Source organism: Anguilla rostrata, unplaced genomic scaffold, assembly GCF_018555375.3.
Source record: "Anguilla rostrata isolate EN2019 unplaced genomic scaffold, ASM1855537v3 scaf1192, whole genome shotgun sequence".
In the NCBI taxonomy this organism is placed as follows: Eukaryota; Metazoa; Chordata; class Actinopteri; order Anguilliformes; family Anguillidae; genus Anguilla; species Anguilla rostrata.
Window position 1 is genome coordinate 1 of NW_026986517.1, and position 21,674 is coordinate 21,674.

The window sequence follows — 21,674 nt, forward strand, 5'->3', positions numbered from 1 at the left end:
GCAGCTGCCAGTCTGCAGGGTTGGCAGTACCAGGAGCAGACAGGGCAGCTGCCAGTCTGCAGAGCTGGCAGTGCCAGGAGCAGACAGGGCAGCCGCCAGTCTGCAGGGTTGGCAGTACCAGGAGCAGACAGGGCAGCCGCCAGTCTGCAGAGTTGGCAGTACCAGGAGCAGACACTGCAGCTGCCAGTCTGCAGAGTTGGCAGTGCCAGGAGCAGACAGGGCAGCAGGTCGTTGGGTTGGTAGAGATGCCTCTCATCCTCCCCCTCGTGGTCGACCCCCTCCACATCTGGCTCCACCATGTCCCCATTGCTGCTGATGCAGAGGTTGTGGAGGAAGGCACATGTGGACACGGCCACCGGCACAAAGGTAGACTTCCCCTGGGATCACAGTACAGTTTTATTTAACTGTGTGTGATTTAAAATGATTTTAATCCATGTTAGTTTGAATGTACTTTTATCTTCACATGAATTTTCCTTTTTAAATGATGATTTCAAAAATTCTCTCCCCAGACCTGCTTTGTAACCTATTCCCCGAATTAACTGTTCACAAGTCGCCCACTCTGTGTGTGTGTGTGTGTGTGTATTTTTATGTCTGTCTCTTTACCTCAAAGGCCTTCAGGAAGATGCCGAGCCACCGGTCCTTCATCCACATCGCCCTCTCTGCCACACGCCTGGCCGTGGAAAGGTGTCGGTTGTACCTGGCCTGAGCAGGATTTTGGACCGGCTCCCTGAATGGGGTCATGAGGTACATGGGTGCAGCCAAGCAGGGACATACCCCATCCCCTGTCCTGAATGACGCACCATCCCGGAGGCGGAGTGAGTTGCCCCGTGTAAACTGAGCTCCACCGCTGGACCCGCGCGTCATGGAACTTGGCTCGCAGCACCAGGGAGGCCTGTGAACACGTTCAGGGAGCCACCTTTGTGCTCGCAGCACCAGGGAGGCCTGTGAACACGTTCGGGGAGCCACCTTTGTGCTCGCACATCTCCTGGAGCTGAATGAAATGGAATGGCTTCCTGTTGTCATCTTTGTTGAGCGCCGGGGACTTCTGTCGACACTTCCAGTCACATGTCCGAAGCTGGGGAGACAGCCAGAGGGCAAAGTGGGCACCAGTCACCTCCAGCTCATCTTCTGAGCCAGACGGGCAAAACTGGCACCAGTCTCCTCCAGCTCATCTTCTGAGCCAGACGGGCAAAACTGGCACCAGTCTCCTCCAGCTCATCTTCTGAGCCAGACGGGCAAAACTGGCACCAGTGTCCTACAGCTCATCTTCTGAGGGAAAATGGATCACCCCCTTGAATTTCCCCAAGATGTCCTCAGCGACCCGTTGTATGGACATCAGGGACGGTGGCGCTGGAGACAGGTAAGTCCTCTGACACCACCCAATAGGAGGTAGCACTAGCCTGCCAGGATAAATCATGCCAACCTCCAGGGCTTTCCCCCATCCGTGCTCCTTTTCAATCCCCAGAGAGTGGACCAAGGCATTCACCGTTTGCCTCGACAGGCGAAAATCCCTTTTCAGCTCCACAACAACGGTCGCGTTCTGGCAACCGCCACTTAAGTTTCCATACAAGCCTGCCTGCATGCGACATAATAGCTACAAAATTCACGGTCGAGAAATCAACTGTTGTAATTTATCTATAGTAGCTAGCGATTGTGTACAAATTGTATCTGAAATGTTTTTAAATAAAGGTAAGTCTCTATGAAAGCTCAGAAAACGTGGTCACTGTGATGTTATTAGCGTAATAAAGGGCTATTAATGTTAATTCTGTGCTTTTATTTTGGTAGAATAACGGCCGGAACTCAACAGAACTTTTTACCGGAAGTTATATAAAGGAAGTCTAATTGTTGCTAGCTTCACGGAGCTCGGTTTATCCCAGAGACTGTAAAAAATATCTCATAAAAAACACGTTTTCAACGTACAAAAATGCCAAGTTACTAAAAAGTATTGATATCAAAATGACGCCAAGTTACGATACTACAGACAATATAGGCTATCTTGCCTCACCGAAATGACATAAGATGTATCTCAAAGCAATGCTACCCAATATTTCCTCAGTTCTTTCAAGTCACTTGGCCCTGTGTATAAGCATGCACTACATGGACAGGCCAAACATATGTGTGGATGGCTCTCTCACAGTCAAGATTGATTGAATAGGTGTGTGTACGTCCAATTTGTATTGGTATGTAGGCCTATGTATTTTGCTGCCCAGGCTTTCTGTTGCGTGAATGATAGTATGTTTCTTGGTACAAGTGTGTTCGTGAATGTGAATGTAAGATGCTGCCAGGGAAATGTCCCCATGCGGATAAAGAAGTTCTCTATGTATGTATGTACAATATGTGTTTTACATGCAGTATTTATTGTACGTAGCAAATATACAATAACTTGCACATGTACTCAAATTCAGTTCAGAAGCAAGTATAAACATGTTTTCTGGAGAAATGTGCTTCCTGTCGTTGCTCAGCAGCAGTTTTGTACATTAATGAATTTATACATTAATTTCAATGTACAATGTTCAATGTGTTCCATGAGACAATTCGAAATATTTGTCTCTTTGATCTGACAGAAAGTGTGCATGACATTGTGAAATGGTAAGTTTAGAAAACACAGGGCCAAGTGACTTGAAAGAACTGAGGAAATATTGGGTAGCATTGCTTTGAGATACATCTTATGTCATTTCGGTGAGGCAAGATAGCCTATATTGTCTGTAGTATCGTAACTTGGCGTCATTTTGATATCAATATGTGGGAAATAAATATAGATGTACTCAAAAAACACAAGCCCATTGTATGGGGAAAGATATGTAGTTAGAGAGCACAGGCCCAGTGTATATGGGAAAGGAGTGTATCAATGAGCACCAGCTGTCTCCTCCCTGACGTATCATCCGGCTAGCAAAGGAGGAAAGATACAGTTGGACCAAGGTCGACCTTGGCCATACGAGCAACAACCGGCAGCAGGGGAGCGCTTCATACTAAATAGATACAATAAGAACAAACACATAATACACACATAATTTCTGCCCTGCTGACTAAGCTGTATAAAGGCGCATTTGTGAAACTAACGGAAGCTTCTGCCCTTTCTGGAAAATGTGTTATCAGAATATGTGACTTATGATAGAAGGGGGAGGGTGAGTCAGGCGGGAGACGAGCACTAGGGAGAGGCTGATAAATAATGGTGTCCGAGAATTGGGTGTCAGATAAAAATAATGATGTCAATAACATTACGTAATTAACAAAATTAAATGGGAAGTACTAGATTTAAGCTACACAACAGGAGGAGCTAAGATAGGATAAAAGGGAGTGTTCGGCCCCAGGGGAGGCGTGTATGTCTTGTGTGTCGAGTATGTCGTGTATGTCGTGTATGTCTTGTGTGTCTTGTATGTCTGTGTGTGTGTGCGTCTTATGTGTTTTCTTAGTGTGTGTTTTGGGAATGCTTGGAGAATTATCTGATGTATTGTCTTTACTTATGAGTGACTGTTAATTGTACTGAACTGCGCAGATCAGCCCGGGTTATTTTATGTAATCTTTGATTTACTAACAATAAACCCAGTTGCATCAGACTCTGAGAAGTGTGCATCTTTTGAAGAAGCATTCAACAGTGTGGAGGAGAGCGACCTCGGCGTTTCTGGCCCAGGCCGGGGCCCGCTTTTCCCGACCACAAATACTTTTTAGTAACTTGGCATTTTTGTACGTTGAAAACGTGTTTTTTTATGAGATATCAGTTCTTTTTGCAAAGCGTTTTATTATGAGAGTGAGAAATGCGACCCTGTAAAAAACGGGTGTGGATTATGGCTATCGTTGTGTGAATTTGTACAGTCTGATGAGCGTGTACCGTTCAGCAGTTTCGGTTTGCTGTGAAACAGTGTCTGTGAGAAAGGATGCAGTGGCATAAGCATAAACGAATCAGAAATGCAGATGACATATGGCCAGTTTATGTACTCACGGATTTGACGTCCATCCAACGAGCCTTGACTGACAAAAGAATCAGCAAGTCAGTAGAATTATAACTCCCTAGGTCGCAACTTGTGTAGCCTTCTGTCCTGCTCCGTTGTCTGTTATTTCGTGGAGATGCACTTTTAGTGTTTGTAAGGTTTATAAGGCATTTTGATAGGCTTATCTGCAGGTAGGAATCCTCTTCGCTGTTTTGCTAAACTAGAACCGGAAAACATGATAGTGCAGAATAGGAGCATGAATGTAGAAACGTGGCGTTTGCTGATAAGAAGGTTTTGTACGGTAGCCAAGTGAAGAAATGTAGTTAGTAGAAATGGCACAGCGGTGAACTGGTGTAACTTTGTAATAAAAGGAATACATTTGCCGTCATGAAATGCATATGGGTGGCCATGAGTGAGTTTTGGTAAAGCAAATATAATATAAGCGTAAGAGAACGTTAATGTAAAAGAGGAAAGTATCTGCCTGAGGACGAGGCGGGATTCAATCGTTCAACCGGAGGTTTACCAGTCTGCCACTTTGTTAGGGGCAGCACCATGACATATGCAATGCGTGAAATATAATTAGCAAACCTGTCCGTGGTTTTAAAGAAGAACACAGGCGAGTAAGCGCAGAAGAGCTCCAGTTGAATCCATATGGCTTTGCAATATTGTAGCCGGTGAACAATTGAACGTGCAGACGGAACGTCATAATAATGTGGTGCAAAAGCAATAATTGAGAAGTAGTAGACAATTATTAGTGAAGGTAAAAGCAGGTTAAAGGAGTAACATGGTGGTTGAACGTGACACTTCTCAGTTGTCTTTAGGCAAGAACAAAACAAATGTGCATAATTTTTATTATTCAGTAATTTCAATGTACTTTAAGGCGTGTTTTTCTAAGCCTAAATTTCCCACTATAAAAGTTCACCCGAATCGTCTGGGCGTGATAATGAGAACTGTCAGTTATGTTAACTGTCAGTCAGCTATGATTGACAGACCGTGGCCCGTTACCATAGCTACCCCCATGATACGTGCTGTTTTTGGGAGACTTTTCACAAGCTAGCTAGCTTAGTAGTATATGAAGTACCGATAGATAGCTAAGGTAAAGACGTTGACTTGTATCCAATTATAAGTTTTGCTAAGATGAATCCATGTTAGTTTGAATTAAGATGAAGGCACAAATATGACGTCCTCATAAAAGCAAACTAGCTAGCTAACGTTATCGATAACATTGCGTTATGAAAGCAAACTACCTAGCTAGCTAACGTTAGCTAGCTAGCTAAATTAATATAACCAGAAATAATCTAATAGTCCTTAAAAGTCACTCTAATTTAAGTGAACCTAACGTTAGTCAAATATGTGCATTGTCTTGCCTGTAAGCCAGCCGCGCAAACTATGGGTCTGGAGTTATCCATGGGTTTACGGGACGTGGAAAAGGGGAGTGGTGTGGGAGTACTGTGTTCGTGACGGACCAAGTTGACAACTTTGTCAACCGTTTGAAAATAGGACGGTAAATTTAAAACGCATATTTCTCCAAAAATGCAGAACGGACATATTTAATACTGTACTCATAGTGTTTCTTCAATGCCTCGTGTGCAAGTAGCACACAAAAACGAGAAGTGTGAAAATCACCATGGTACTCCTTTAAAGAAAGGCGCTCTTTGCTGGGTTAGAACCGTCAACCTTGTGTTCTCAAGACTGTAACCTTACCCACTACGCCACACGCGGACTAGCTGTTTATACTGTCAATGTTTCAGAGTAAAAAGGTATGGATAGTTTGCGTGTGTATTCGAGTTTTCCATTGGGTCGTGTAGGTGAAGATTTGGCGGTGTCGGTAAAATGTCCAATGGGGAGACATGTTTTTAGTGGGATAGAGGGCAGGAAAAATAAGAATGAGAAGAAGAAGAAGAAGAAGAAGAAGGAGAAAACGCAAAATCCCCTTAGTTTGGGGCTTTATTGTGTGGACATGTGAAGTTGTTTATGAAATCTGTCTGTTGAAATGGGGTCAGAATGTACAGAATGTAATGTTTTTAAGGGCTGAGTGTCTGTGGCTGTTGTGGTTATTTCTGTGGGGAACCCTGAAAAGTGCCAAACTCTCGATGCTTTATAGGTATGGGGGCATGCCCCCGCCAAGGCGTAACTTGGCGGGATGGCATACTTGCCATCCCAACAATTTACCAATGTTATCCCAGAGACTGTTCATCCCTATCCACATCCATAGACCAGAGACTGTATTTGAGCCGGAAGTCAGAAAATGCTAATGACCCGAAAAAAATGACGACACGACTTCTGAAGCCTGAGACACGTGCATGCCACTGAACTGTATGAACTTCAAAAGAAGTTAGTGGTCTAAAATGTGAAACTTTTTGCACGAAAATACAAAAGGACGCCAGGTGAGATTAATCAAAGTTCTGTAAATGCATGAATATATGTGGTTTGAAAACGAGAGCAGGCTAACACTGAACTAGCATGACCAACTGTGCGGCTTGTCATTGTGTTTATTACCATTGTTTGCGATTATACCCCAGTGGTTATTATCTAGTGATGTATTTTAGTTGGACAGGGTGGAATGGTATTCGTAGTCGGACGAACAGTTGGAGGAGTTGCAGAGATGGTAGCGTCAGTAGCTGTCGTCAAATTAGGAATTACTAGGTAACTGTCGTGCAAGGTGGTGGACAGCAGAGGAGAGGGGGGAGCGGATGCTGACTGTTTGGTTGAGTTGGCCGTAGAGTGCGAAGCTTGAGTTTTACCTTAAAACTGCAACGCCTAGGAAGTCTCAGGCTGCTTAGCTTGCCTGCAAGCCGTTGGAAATATTCTTTAAATTCTTTTTATTTTAAAAATATTTTTTTTAAATATATTTCTTTGGTTGATTGTAAACTGTTAAATCTGTATAATAGATCAAGGGAAGGCGAGATAAAGTTGTTCAGCTCTATGGCAGCTGCCAAGAGTGGGAAGGGGGTTTTGGGGGAGGGAGAATGGCAGTCTGTGGCTAGTTTGAAAGAAGGACAAAAATCTGACTAGACGAGAACAGCGTCCAGTGAAAGGCCCGGTAATTCAAGTGTAAGAGATGGGGCTAAAATAGTAAGTCAATCTGGATAGTGTCTGTCTAAGAGACTGGAGATGTTGAAGAGTTTAAAATTCTGTTCAAAATGAAAGAGTTCACTGTCCGATGTTATCCGCATTGTCGAAGCATTGCCAGTGAACGTTAAACGGTCTAAACTAGACAAGGGCTATAAATTCTTTTTTGAGAAGTTTATATTCGGTTATGAAGGTAAGTATAACGTTAGCATCTGGTTCGCCAGAAAGCTAAATAGCTAGCTTGCTAACCACAGCAAGTTAGCCGATTAAAGAGATATTTCACTTCGACATAACATAAATTATTTTCTGGAGGCGACTCCATTGTGTTTTCTTAGCGTGAAGCAACATCTGCTGTCCGTTAACAGCGTCTCTGTTTCTCTCGGTTGGGGATTTTAATGCACATAACCCTTTATGGGGTAGTAAGGATACAGATAGCAATGGAACGGTCATTTAGGATTTTTTGGATAGATATGACTTGGTCGTAATAAATGATGGGAGATCAACTCTGTTTCATATTGGGGGGAATAGTATGAGCTGCATAGACCTAACTATAGCATCAACAAATCTGGCCAGGGTAGGGCATTGGAATGTGTTAGACAGAAACACTAAGTAGTGATCATTTTCCTATTTTAAGTAAGTTTGGTAGGGTGCTAATTACTGAAGGAATGAAACAACCTAGTAGATTTAACTTTTCTAAGGCTTGTTGGGAAGATTTCAAGGTGAAGACTCTAGCTTCAGTAGGAGAGGTAGATAGCGAGAGTTCCATTGATCATTGGAATGAATCTGTATGCTCAATGATTTACAAGATAGCACTAAATACTATTCCTTTGGAGGAGAGTCCTAAGGCCTGAATAATTGTTCCATGGTGGAATAAACAATGTGATATAGCTGTAAGGAACAGAAACAAAGCATTTCGGAAACTAAGGAAATTTCCAATGCAGTGTTATGCTGTTGAGTACAAAAGGTTGCAAGCAGAGGCGAGGAAAGTTATTAAAGAAGCTAAGAGAAATTGCTGGAGGAGATATTGTGGTACGCTATGTCCTGATTCCCCAGTGAGCCAGTTGTGGTCTACTGTGTGGAGAATGTCTGGGGTATATAAGAGGCCATCAATGCCAGTTTTTCTTTCCCTCTCCGCAGATGACTTTCTGGCCGCCTTTGAAGGAAAGGTGGCTACAATCCGGAACTCCTTCGCCCATCCAGTGACATCAAGTGCATAGTTTATAGAGCCTAGGAGAAGACAGGATCAGGAGGAGTGCTGAGATGTTGGAAAAGAAGAAGTGGAAATTAAGCCGCGTTTCTTCCAACATTACATTTTCAGATCTTTCAGTAACAGTTCCAGCCGGAAATGAGAATTGCAGGTTATTGCATCCTTGTTGCGCTTCGGTTGGGTGAGTAACTTAAGGTACACTACTCAATGTATTATCCAGAGTGACTTGCATAGCATTTACACTGCAACTATTTATTCAGCTGGATATATACATATATATATATATATATATATATATATATATGTATGTATATATGCGGTACAACGGCAGTTATTTTTCTCTCTCTCATGGTGACTGAATATCCAACTTCCCTCTCCTAGCCCAGATGGCAGTATCTCCAGTCTACTCTGTCCGCACGTTCGTGAGCTTCGGCCGTTCCCTCACTCTTCCCTGCGATGGAGACCCCAGCAGGGATGTGGATTGGTTGTTTAAGCAGGATGAGCTTCCTCGTTGGCTTTTTGTGGCCCAACTCCACACCGGAGCCTTTTCCTCTGGAAACGGCTTCCAGGGACGGGTGGAATCCTTCCACCTAACAGAGCCAGGAAACTACAGCCTCACCCTCAGTCCTGTGGTATACAGTGACCTCGGCATTTACAAGTGCCAGTACAAGGATGAGACTGAGATCCTTCTTTCAGATGTGAAACTAGAAATTAGAGGTCAGTGCATGTTGCCTTTTTTCCGACTGAGTGAATGTTTTTAGTCCTTGTGGATTTGATAGCCCTAAAAGCTGTTTTTTGACAAAGGATATTACTATTATTATTTTTACGATTGCTTTTCGGGGGACAGGATCATTCCAGTCTGTATAAAACCCACAAGCCTTGGGTGGTTTGCAGTGGACAGCATATGCTGCATCAGGGCCTTCATCTACCCCAAGCAACAAGGTTGAGCTGTTCAATTCTTGTATGCCAGGAATGCTTTGTAAATCTCTGTCTGCCTGTCTCTCTCTTTCCCTGTCTCTGTCTATCTCAGTCCCATCAAATGTTTCCATAGCGATGGGAATGTCCGCCAGTCTTCCTTGCTTTGGGAAAATTAATATGCAAGCACATGCTGGTGATCTGGATATCCTCTGGAAGAGAGGTGGAGAGAAAGTTTACCAGATCCATAAGAACACCATCACATATGGTCCCAGGTTCGAGAACAGAGCTTCAGTTTCCCCAGAACAAGCCCTCTATGGAAACATGTCTTTAACCATCGGACAGACACGGTTTTCAGATGAAGGCGACTACCAGTGCTTCTACAACAGTCCGAAAGAGATGGGGAATCCAGATTCTGCCAGTCTCGTTGTGACAGGTAAAATTCACTTTAGATCTTCAGTTCTGTAGGGCAGCCGAGCAGCTCAGGTATGTAAGTGTCTGGTGGGTATTATTTATTTTTTCATGTGGTAATTTTAATCAGGGCAAGTGTAACAATGTTTCATAATTCACAGAAGTATTTATGAAAGATGACACCAGTAATTTTTGGATGCCATAATTTGCCCTGTATCATTTTTACCTTTTTACATGATCAAGCTGACTGCTGTTGATAATGTGTTCATGTCCCCTGTAAATATACATGAAAGTGTAAAATATGAAAATATGTAAATGAATTCCCTTCCCTCACAGGCCACCCTCCCCAGACCCTCACAGTGAAGGCCGGTGGTTTGCTCTCCATACCGCTCTATACCGCAGACCCAGTGAGGGTAACATTCAGTGCCCTTGGTTCAGATGAAGTGATGATGCTCGATGCAAATAAAGGCCCAGCCAGGTACGGGAAGCGTTGTGCTCAGAGATGTGAGCTTCTGGCCCAGAACTACACCCTTTTGCTGAGGAGTGTGACACTGGAGGATGCCGGAGTCTACAAGGTGACCGATCCTGAGACCAAGAAGACCATCAGCTCAGTCTCTCTGCATGTCTCAGGTACGGTCCTCCTCTTCAGATCTGTGTTTGTGCAGACGCAGGGCTCAGCATCTTATTGGTGTACTCTGTTATTCCACTGAGTTATGGCTGCTGCAAGCCATTGGGAAAATAACAAAAATAATATTAATATAAAATAAAAAATTTTTTATTTGTCCCCTTGAGCACAATACACATAAGAGACACAAAAGTATAGGTTTTAGGCTTTTGCAATCTTAGGCTATGGTTTCTAAGATGTAGCCTAGCTGTAGTGGCATTCCGTCTAGATCTCAAAATAAGCCGCAAACGAGCTGTAGGCAGAGTAACTTCAGTCTGACGCGAATGACAGGAGATGTAATCTAGTCTGAAGAAGTTTACTGAAATGATAAAGTTTGAATCACATGATGTCACACGGTAGAAAAACTATGTGCTCCCGTGCCTAACGCAGCTCTCTGCCCGACTAACATGCGCGTGACTGCTATACACATGACGTCACTCACTATATTAACGGGAGCATCGATAATCAATATTCAATATACATGAATTTGTTTTTGTACATTTTATACATTTATGAACTCTGAATTTTGCGTGAAATATAAATGAACTTACACTCACGGGCCACTTCATTAGGTCCACCTGTTCAACTGCAAACTGCACCCGTTAACGCAAATATCTAATCAGCCAATCACGTGGCAGCAACTCAGTACATTTAGGCATGGTCAAGACGATCTGCTGAAGTTCAAACCAAGCATCAGAATGGGGAAGAAAGGTGATTTAAGTGACTTTGAACGTGGCATGGTTGTTGGTGCCATATAGGCTGGTTTGAGTATTTCAGACACTGCTGATCTACTGGGATTTTCACAGCTCTGCTTGGTTTTGTTTTCTTTTTTTTTTGCAACACTCGGGTCCCTTGACCTTGATTGTGTGTCTTGTGCCTTGTTTTGTGTCTTGTAAATATTGTATATATTGTACAACGCCTCTTGTATTTTCACCTTTGCACCTATATCACAGTAAACACTCTTCACTTGGCAGTCCGTTTCAGTGTTCTTATCACTCCAATTGCTCATCATCTTTTACATCAACCGGTCTTATATACACTCACCGGCCACTTCATTAGGTGACAGGAGTGGCACCCGGTGTGGTCTTCTGCTGCTGTAGCCCATCTGCTTCAAGGTTTGACGTGGCATGTGTTCAGAGATGCTCTTCTGCATACCTCGGTTGTAACGAGTGGTTATTCAAGTTACTGTTGCCTTTCTATCAGCTCAGACCAGTCTGGCCATTCTCCTCTGACCTCTGCCATCAACAAGGCATTTTCGCCCAGATAACTGGATATTTTCTCTTTTTCGGACCATTCTCTGTAAACCCTAGAGATGGTTGTGTGTGGAAATCCCAGTAGATCAGCAGTTTTTGAAATACTCAAACCAGCCTGTGGCAAACACGCCTGCCACAGGCCACCGAAGTGGCTTTCCAAGGGGCCCTTCTGCACAGAGACACAGGGAGAAGCTGTTCAAATAGTCCACATTTATTTGCAAGGGTTTGGCAAGATGTTACTGCCAAGGAGCAGATGTTAAAACAATGTCATGACAGAGATGCTCCCCCATGTGAGTGGGGATGGCAGATTTAACCTGTGCGCACTGATTACCTCACTACGCACAGGTGCAGCCACTCCTGTTCCTGGGTCCAATTAGCCTGGCCAATTATCTAATTAATAACCAATTATCTAACTAGCCAGGTCTAATTGGCTTGACCCAGGGCAGGTGTGGCTGCTTAAACCAGCCATCCCCACACCACACAGCCCATCTGGCACCGACAACCATGACACGTTCAAAGTCACTTAAATCACCTTTCTTCCCCATTCTGATGCTTGGTTTGAACTTCAGCAGATCGTCTTGACCATGTCTACATGCCTAAATGCATCGAGTTGCTGCGACATGGTTGGCTGATTAGATATTTGCATAAACGGGTGCAGTTTGCAGTTGAACAGGTGTACCTAATGAGTGTACATGTGTTACTCACCCCATGTACCCCTAGACCTTTGGGGTCGTAACAGCTACTACTTTTAGTCAGACTTCTAACTTGCCATCAGCTCTGCTTGTTGTATGAACCTTTATGGAGGCACTTTTTGTAAGTCCCTCTGGATGTTTGCTAAATGTATTATTATTGTTGTTGTTATTGTAATGTTACATGCATTCATTCTGTTTAAGTGTTTCTAGCACCTTCTATAGGCCATTAAATTAATGTCACGTATTCCTGTTATTTCAGATGTTTGCATTCTCATTGGTTGTTTAAAGTCACATTGATTGCTAGTCACATGATAAGAACAGCCATTTCCCCTGTAAAACAAGCTAGAGAACAGCATGATTCAAGACCTCCTTTAATCTTGTTCCATCTGCCTGTGTGATCCTTGGAGAAGCTTTGTTTGTGAGTAGATTAATTCTTGTATGTTTTTAGGAATTATTTTTGCTCATACTTCATTGTATTTCATAATATTTTTTTACATTATTTCATACATTATTTCATTATTTTCAACTTTTGTATTGTTTGCAGTTTCACACTACAACAACTTGACCACATGAAAGTGCTGTATCTTCATTAAACGGACGTACAAGTGCACGTTGATAACTTACTTTATACTCCTTCATCATTGAAGCTACCTAGGGATGCTTCAGTCAAGTCAGTTAAGAGTGTTTAGCTATCTGGTGATGTGTGCCTCGCTACGCGCTCAGGTTCCAGAATAGTTATCATTGTTGTTGTTATTAATATTATTATTGTAGTCTTCCTTCCTGATTATTACCTGCTCTTCTCTATTTCTCCCAAATGAGTCCCTATTTCTCCATGTTCTCTCTCAGCCTCTGCGGGACTCTCTGCCGGAGCAGTGGCTGGGATAGTGGTGGGAGCGATGGTGTTGCTGCTGGTTCTGGCTGGCAGTGCCTTTGCAGTCTGGAAGTTCTTCATGAAGACAGGAAACTTTCGAAATGTAGTTCATTTCCGTACAGCCAGAACAGAAGATCACTAAGGTTCCAACAGCAGAGCAGCATGCATTCTGTTTCCTGACAGCCATGAACCCCCTCTCTGTGTACTGTAGGGCAGTTATAAGTTGTTTCACTGCAGTCCTCTCTCTGAGGGCTCAAATGCTTTATTTCTGCATAAGCTCCCAAATGAGTCTGTGTCTGTCACTTTCAATATTCCAACACTATTTTCCACTTCCCTTCAGGATCGCCAGACCCCTCATGCCAGATACCCATAATTCTAAGACACTGAGGGGGATTAACAACCTCCTTGCATGTAGAGGAGGCATAGTAAGGACTGTTCATTCGCTGTTAACCACACTAACGGTGTGAACCCCCATGGTGTGATAGCTTTGTGCTGTGCCAACTCGACGCCTAGATAATTGCTGTGTATCCCTATAGAGCACCACTGGCGACTAGCGGGCACCGTCAGTATTTCAAGGCCGCTCCATTCACACCAGCGAATGGAGGAAAGTCTAATTGAATAATTAGCAAATACAATTACAATATCCAACAGGTCTGAAAAACTCAAAGCGAGTGCAGGCTATTAGAATCTTACAGTGTCACGTTTCTGAGTTCCCTAGCCTGCACAACTTAGAAATAATTCTTCATCTTCTCGTAACCTGAACCAAAAGTAATCATGTTTGGTATGGGTATATTTTAATACTCACAACGAAGGTCGGGGTACAAAGTAAATCCACCTTTCTTGCATTGCTAAATAATTATCCAACTAGATCAAAACTAAATAAATATTTACCAAAGTTATTGAAACCCGCCCCACAATGGGAAAGGCGAACGTGATATGAAGGTGTGCTCTCAAAACAGCCAATCACAGCTCAGACTGCGCTCTCCTGGTCAGGTCAATGACCACTGAAGCCACCCTTCTTCTTTTTTCTTTTTCAAATGTTTCCTTTTTCCTCCGTAACCAAGCCGTGGGTCACGTTGATTTTTAGGAAGCTATCCTAGCCTCTGTGTCCCCGCCGAATAACCCTGGATCGCTGTACTGTTGGACTTTGAAACCGTGTGTCTATGCCTTGAAGTACTGACGGGCTCGTGTTGGGAGTCCGGTGTCGCCGATCAAGCTGGCCTGTCCCAAGCTGCATTTTCCAGCTTTGAACGTAGCGCGTGCTGCCTCAGCTGAGTCTCGGGGATCACTTTCTCCTCCCTCTCTCCTCTCTTCCTCTCCTCTCCACACTACGACTCATAAGTAACGCCATAATTTGAAGTTTAACGTACCGTTAGCTATTTATGCGTACATCCGTACGGAGCCAGCAGTAGCAAGACAGTGGCTAGACGGTAAACCAAATTGTATGGTTAAAGAACTTTGTGTTATGAGTCGAGTGTAACTGATTGTTGTCTGTCTCATACTAATCATAGACTACGTGCGTAAAATGGTATTAGTTCATAGTTCATAGAGTTTCTGTGTAGTGGTACCCAGCAACCTTGTTGAGAGAGCGTTTCACTTATGAACTATAATACTAATACTGTAACGTCTGACTCATCACTACATTCTACATTATATGTACGGAATTGTATTGTGCTATACTGTGCCAGTATCCTATCCCGTATTACAACCAAACTGCCAAACTTTCCTATGTTTCAATTGCCATCTATTGGATTACATGGAATGTTTGAAGTGGGATTATTAAAAATGCTACAGTAAAACTTCACAGAAATGGGGTAGGATGTAGACCAGGGCCCCTTCTGCCAGGAACAAGTGTCAGAATATTCTGAACTTTTACAATTGGGGAGAAATTCTTATCCAAACTTTCATATTTATCTAATATGTCCGTTTTTCAATAGGATTTTTATTACTGTAGCCTATTTGTTTATATAGACAGTTTGGAGTTTTATTTGCATATGGTGCAGTGATATTTCATCCACACCATTTAAAATGTACATTATTTCCTGTTCTCTCATGCTCACGTAATGTTGAGACGATTATATTTTGAGGAAAAAGCAAGGTGCGTGACACTTGGGTATCTGATATTTCAATATTACAGAAAGCGACATGTCATGTGAACGTAACAAAATAAAAAAGAAAAAAACAAATTTCAAATCACCACCTTTGTTCACTTTCTCACTTGAGCCGTATCTCACTTTTAGAAGCTAATTATAGCCTTTGCAAACCGCGAAACCATCCGATCATATAACCCAACTGATATAAAGTGGACCGGAAATTTCGAATCGGGAGCTGCGAATCGGGAGCCAACTTCAGCGTCGTTCGCTTATGCCGTGCGAATGCGCCGCACGAATCACAGACGTGGCGGGGGGGGGGGGGGGGGGGGGGGGGGGGGGTAACAACAGAAAAGCGTTGTTATAGTTTCATTAGTAGACGATACACGACAAGTATGCCGAATACGGAGTTTCGCAGCGCCACCATTGTCGCTCTGGTCGTTCATTTGACACGCACATCCTCCCTGCAGTCTCATCTACAACTACACCCCCACCCATGACATTGTGGACAATATTATCTATCTTGGCATTCATAAAAATATTCTTTCACCACTGAAAATCGTATTCCGTCATAGCAACAAGATAAACCCGACAAGAGCCCGAAGATAGGTCAATACAGCAGTGAAAACGCTGCTCACTGAATAACGAAATAAACGAGAAAAAGTTTAAAACTTATATCATGTCATTCTACAGTCGATATATGGGACTAAATATTGAATAAATATACAACCTTACCGCTGGTTTTACGCGTAGAGATGTCCCTTTTGAGAGTGTTCATATATTGCATGGCGTAGGACGCATTGAAAATGTGGGTGGGACAATCTAAGGGAAGTGTGGGCAGGGGCGGTTTTAGTGGTTTGGAGGCCCCAGGAAATGCCACGGACAGTAGGCTAGTCCGTTTGTTTAGCCGGTTGTTTCAAATGGGTGGTAGTGGCACGCTGCTAATTTAAAAAATGCAACAAAAAACAAACAAAAAAAAAAATGCAGTAGCCTGCTTTTGCATGTTATTGATTACTCAGAACTTAAAAAGGAAAATAGTGTCACCGGTATTATGGGCAAATACACTTAAATGAAAGGCAAAATACACTGGGAAATTGGAGATTTATATTTATAGACGTAATACATGTAACAGATTAGTCTGTGTAGTGTGTATGTGTGTGTGCTTGTGCGCCTGTGTGTGTGAGTGAATGCGTACCGTATTAGCATGTTTGTGGTCCTGCTGTGTGGTTTATCCTCTCTTGTGATGCACAAAACATGTTACTAAATCATGCTGCTGTAACTGTACTGTATTTTGCGAATATACTCAGAATAACAAAATTACACAAGACATGAAAACAAATGGAAGTTATGAAATCCTCAAATCAGGCATTTCAGAGTGGCACAGCTTATCTCATCTTATTTAAAATTACACTTGTAGTTTTTTGCCTTAAAATATTCTAAAATGAATTTTGACTGCACAAAGTAATGGCTAAATGATATTGAATCATGTTCTCATAATATATGTAGGCGGCTTGCAATGTAACGTCTCCGTCACCATTCAATTTTAGCCTAATCTTTTTGTGCTCTGGGTCAGGACAGTGCACTGTCATTAACTTGCTTTCATTTTGAAAAAAACAGAAGTTTATAAAAAAATTTTCTTCCAACATTACATTTTCAGATCTTTCAGTAACAATTCCAGCCGGAAATGAGAATTGCAGGTTATTGCATCCTTGTTGCGCTTCGGTTGGGTGAGTAACTTAACTACTCAATGTATTATCCAGAGTGACTTTCAGCTGGATATATATATATATGTATGTATGCGGTACAACGGCAGTTATTTTTCTCTCTCTCATGGTGACTGAATATCCAACTTCCCTCTCCTAGCCCAGCTGGCAGTACCTCCAGTCTACTCTGTCCGCACGTTCGTGAGCTTCGGCCATTCCCTCACTCTTCCCTGCCATGGAGACCCCAGCAGGGATGTGGATTGGTTGTTTCAGCAAGATGAGTTTCCTGATTGGCTTTTTGTGGCCCAACTCCACACCAGAGCCTTTTCCTCTGGAAACGGCTTCCGGGGACGGGTGGAATCCTTCCACCTAACAGAGCCAGGAAACTACAGCCTCACCCTCAGTCCCGTGGTGTACAGTGACCTCGGCATTTACAAGTGCCAGTACAAGGATGAGACTGAGATCCTTCTTTCAGATGTGAAACTAGAAATTAGAGGTCAGTGCATGTTGCCTTTTTTCCGTCAGATTGAGTGAATGTTTTTAATGCTTGTGGATTTGATAGCCCTAAAAGCTGTTTTTTGACAAAGGATATTACTATTATTATTCATACGATTGTCTTTTGGGGGACAGGATCATTCCAGTCTGTATAAAACCCACAAGCCTTGGGTGGTTTGCAGTGGACAGCATATGCTGCATCAGGGCCTTCATCTACCCCAAGCAACAAGGTTGAGCTGTTCAATTCTTGTATGCCAGGAATGCTTTGTAAATCTCTGTCTGCCTGTCTCTCTCTTTCCCTCTCTCGTTTTCTGTCTCTGTCTATCTCAGTCCCATCAAATGTTTCCATAGCGATGGGAATGTCCGCCAGTCTTCCTTGCTTTGGGAAAATTAATATGCAAGCACATGCTGGTGATCTGGATATCCTCTGGAAGAGAGGTGGAGAGAACGTTTACCAGATCCATAAGAACACCATCACATATGGTCCCGGGTTCGAGAACAGAGCTTCAGTTTCCCCAGAACAAGCCCTCTATGGAAACATGTCTTTAACCATCAGACAGACACGGTTTTCAGATGAAGACGACTACCAGTGCTTCTACAACAGTCCAAAAGAGAGGGGGAATCCAGATTCTGCCAGTCTCGTTGTGACGGGTAAAATTCACTTTAGATCTTCAGTTCAGTAGGGGAGCTGAGCAGCTCAGGTGTGTAAGTGTGTCAGGTGTGTATTATTTATTTTTTCATGTGGTAAGTTTAATCAGGGCAAGTGTAACAATGTTTCATAATTCACAGAAGTATTGATGAAAGATGACACCAGTAATTTTTGGATGCCATAATTTGCCCTGTATCATTTTTACCTTTTTACATGATCAAGCTGACTGCTGTTGATAATGTGTTCATGTCCCCTGTAAATATACATGAACGTGTAAAATATGCAAATATGTAAATGAATTCCCTTCCCTCACAGGCCACCCTCCCCAGACCCTCACAGTGAAGGCCGGTGGTTTGCTCTCCATACCGCTCTATACCGCAGACCCAGTGAGGGTAACATTCAGTGCCCTTGGTTCAGATGAAGTGATGATGCTCGATGCAAATAAAGGCCCAGCCAGGTATGGGGAGCATTGTGCTCAGAGATGTAAGCTTCTGGCCCAGAACTACACCCTTTTGCTGAGGAGTGTGACACTGGAGGATGCCGGAGTCTACAAGGTAACCGATCCTGAGACCAAGAAGACCATCGGCTCTGTCTCTCTGCAAGTCTCAGGTACGGTCCTCCTCTTCAGATCTGTGTTTGTGCAGACGCAGGGCTCAGCATCTTATTGGTGCACTCTGTTATTCCACTGAGTTATGGCTGCTGTAAGCCATTGGGAAAGTAATGGAAATAACAAAATATAATATAAAATAAATTTTTTTCACAATGCCGATGTTTTATTGTCCCCTTGAGCACAATATACATAAGAGACACAAAAGTATAGGTTTTAGGCTTTTGCAATCTTAGGCTATGGTTTCTAAGATGTAGCCTCGCTGTAGTGGCATTCCGTCTAGATCTCAAAATAAGCCGCAAGCGAGCTGTAGGCACAGTAACTTCAGTCTGACGCGAATGACAGGAGATGTAATCTAGTTTGAAGAAGTTTACTGAAATTATAAAGTTTGAATCACATCGTGTCACACGGTAGAAAAACTATGTGCTCCCGTGCCTAATGCAGCTCTCTGCCACTTCATTAGGTGACAGGAGTGGCACCGGTGTGGTCTTCTGCTGCTGTAGCCCATCTGCTTCAGGGTTTGACGTGGTGTGTTTCAGAGATGCTCTTCTGCATACCTCGGTTGTAACGAGTGGTTATTCAAGTTACTGTTGCCTTTCATCAGCTCAAACCAGTCTGGCCATTCTCCTCTGACCTCTGCCACCAACAAGGCATTTTCGCCCAGAGAACTGCCGCTCACTGGATATTTTCTCTTTTTTGGACCATTCTCTGTAAACCCTAGAGATGGTTGTGTGTGAAAATCCCAGTAGATCAGCAGTTTCTGAAATATTCAAACCAGCCCGTCTGGCACCGACAACCATGACACGTTCAAAGTCACTTAAATCACCTTTCTTCCCCATTCTGATGCTTGGTTTGAACTTCAGCAGATCGTCTTGACCATGTCTACATGCCTAAATGCATTGAGTTGCTCCCACATGGTTGGCTGATTAGATATTTGCATAAACGGGTGTAGTTTGCAGTTGAACAGGTGTACCTAATGAAGTGGCCAGTGAGTGTATATGTGTTACTCACCTCATGTACCCCTAGACCTTTGGGGTCGTAACAGCTACTACTTTTAGTCAGACTTCTAACTTGGCATCAGCTCTGCTTGTTGTATGAACCTTTATGGAGGCACTTGTTGTAAGTCCCTCTGGATGTTTGCTAAATGTATTATTGTTGTTGTTGTTATCATTGTTGTTGTTATTAATATTATTATTGTAGTCTTCCTTCCTGATTATTACCTGCTCTTCTCTGTTTCTCCCAAATGAGTCCCTATTTCTCCATGTTCTCTCTCAGCCTCTGCGGGACTCTCTGCTGGAGCAGTGGCTGGGATAGTGGTGGGAGCGATGGTGTTGCTGCTGGTTCTGGCTGGCAGTGCCTTTGCAGTCTGGAAGTTCTTCATAAAGACACCAAACCCTGAAAATGAAATTAGTTTTCCAAGCAGCCAATGCAGAAGATCTCTAAGGTTCCAACAGCAGAGCAGCATGCGTTCTGTTTCCTGACAGCCATGAACCCCCTCTCTCTGTGTCCTGTAGGGCAGTTGTAAGTTGTTTCTCTGTGGTCGCCTCTCTGAGGGCTCAAATGCTTTATTTCTGCATAAGCTCCCAAATGAGTCTGTGTCTGTTACTTTCAATATTCCAACACTATCTTCCACTTCCCTTCAGGATCGCCAGACCCCTCATGCCAGATACCCATAATTCTAAGACACTGGGGGGGATTAACAACCTCCTTGCATGTAGAGGAGGCATAGTAAGGACTGTTCATTCGCTGTTAACCACACTAACGTTGTGAACCCCCATGGTGTGATAGCTTTGTGCTGTGCCAACTCGACGCCTAGATAATTGCTGTGTATCCCTATAGAGCACCACTGGCGACTAGCGGGCACCGTCAGTATTTCAAGGCCGCTCCATTCACACCAGCGAATGGAGGAAAGTCTAGTTGAATAATTAGCAAATACAATTACAATATCCAACAGTTCTGAAAATCTCAAAGCGAGTGCAGGCTATTAGAATCTTACAGTGTCACGTTTCTGAGTTCCCTGGCCTGCACAACTTAGAAATAATTTGTCATCTTCTCGTAACCTGAACCAAAAGTAATCATGTTTGGTATGGGTATATTTTAATACTCACAACGAAGGTCGGGGTACAAAGTATATCCACCTTTCTTGCATTGCTAAATAATTATCCAACTAGATCAAAACTAAATAAATATTTACCAAAGTTATTGAAACCCGCCCCACAATGGGAAAGGCGAACGTGATATGAAGGTGTGCTCTCAAAACAGCCAATCACAGCTCAGACTGCGCTCTCCTGGTCAGGTCAATGACCACTGAAGCCACCCTTCTTCTTTTTTCTTTTTCAAATGTTTCCTTTTTCCTCCGTACCAAGCCGTGGGTCACGTTGATTTTTAGGAAGCTATCCTAGCCTCTGTGTCCCCGCCGAATAACCCTGGATCGTGTACTGTTGGATTTGAGAACCGTGTGTCTATGCCTTGAAGTACTGACGGGCTCGTGTTGGGAGTCCGGTGTCGCCGATCATGCTCGCCTGGTCCAAGCTGCATTTTCCAGCTTTGAATTTAGCGCGTTCTGCCACCGCTGGGTCTCGGGGATCACTTCTCCCTCCTCTCTCTCTCTTCCTCTCCTCTCCACACTACGACTCATAAGTAACGCCATAATTTAAGTTTAATCGTATACCGTTAGCTATTTATGCGTACATCCGTACGGAAGCCCAGTGCAAGACAGTGGCTAGACGTAAACCAAATTGTATGGTTAAAGAACTTTGTGTTATGAGTCGAGTGTAACTGATTGTTGTCTGTCCCATACTAATCATAGACTACGTGCGTAAAATGGTATTAGTTCATAGTTCATAGAGTTTCTGTGTAGTGGTACCCAGCAACCTTGTTGAGAGAGCGTTTCACTTATGAACTATAATACTAATACTGTAACGTCTGACTCATCACTACATTCTACATTATATGTACGGAATTGTATTGTGCTATACTGTGCCAGTATCCTATCCCGTATTACAACCAAACTGCTTAACTTCCCATAACAATTATTTGTCATTAAAGCTTATATTTTTGTACATGTTTTGTACATGCAAATGGAATGATCACCAACAAAGTCAAATAGAGACATT

The 21,674-nt window shown here is 43.2% G+C and overlaps 2 protein-coding genes across 4 annotated transcripts; both read left to right on the forward strand.

Annotated features, from left to right (window-relative positions):
* Positions 1-6,207: 6,207 nt before the first annotated feature.
* On the forward strand, positions 6,208-20,502 carry LOC135247286 (carcinoembryonic antigen-related cell adhesion molecule 1-like). Of its 3 annotated transcripts, XM_064320586.1 has the most exons (7): positions 6,208-6,316; positions 8,139-8,200; positions 16,762-16,831; positions 16,968-17,303; positions 17,633-17,953; positions 18,267-18,560; positions 19,834-20,502. In XM_064320586.1, exons 3-7 carry the CDS (start codon positions 16,789-16,791, stop codon positions 20,037-20,039), a joined length of 1,200 nt encoding a protein of 399 aa, XP_064176656.1. In that variant the 5' UTR covers positions 6,208-6,316; positions 8,139-8,200; positions 16,762-16,788; the 3' UTR covers positions 20,040-20,502. The 3 variants fall into 3 exon arrangements, with proteins under 3 accessions (XP_064176656.1, XP_064176658.1, XP_064176657.1); XM_064320588.1 differs by lacking the exon at positions 8,139-8,200 and having other exon boundaries at positions 6,248-6,316; XM_064320587.1 differs by lacking the exon at positions 6,208-6,316 and having other exon boundaries at positions 7,409-8,200.
* LOC135247287 (carcinoembryonic antigen-related cell adhesion molecule 1-like) lies at positions 8,237-13,655 on the forward strand. The gene is made up of 5 exons (XM_064320589.1): positions 8,237-8,389; positions 8,590-8,925; positions 9,239-9,559; positions 9,871-10,164; positions 12,990-13,655. The coding sequence occupies exons 1-5, from the start codon at positions 8,347-8,349 to the stop codon at positions 13,154-13,156; spliced, it is 1,161 nt and encodes a 386-aa protein (XP_064176659.1). The 5' UTR covers positions 8,237-8,346; the 3' UTR covers positions 13,157-13,655.
* Positions 20,503-21,674: the final 1,172 nt, after the last annotated feature.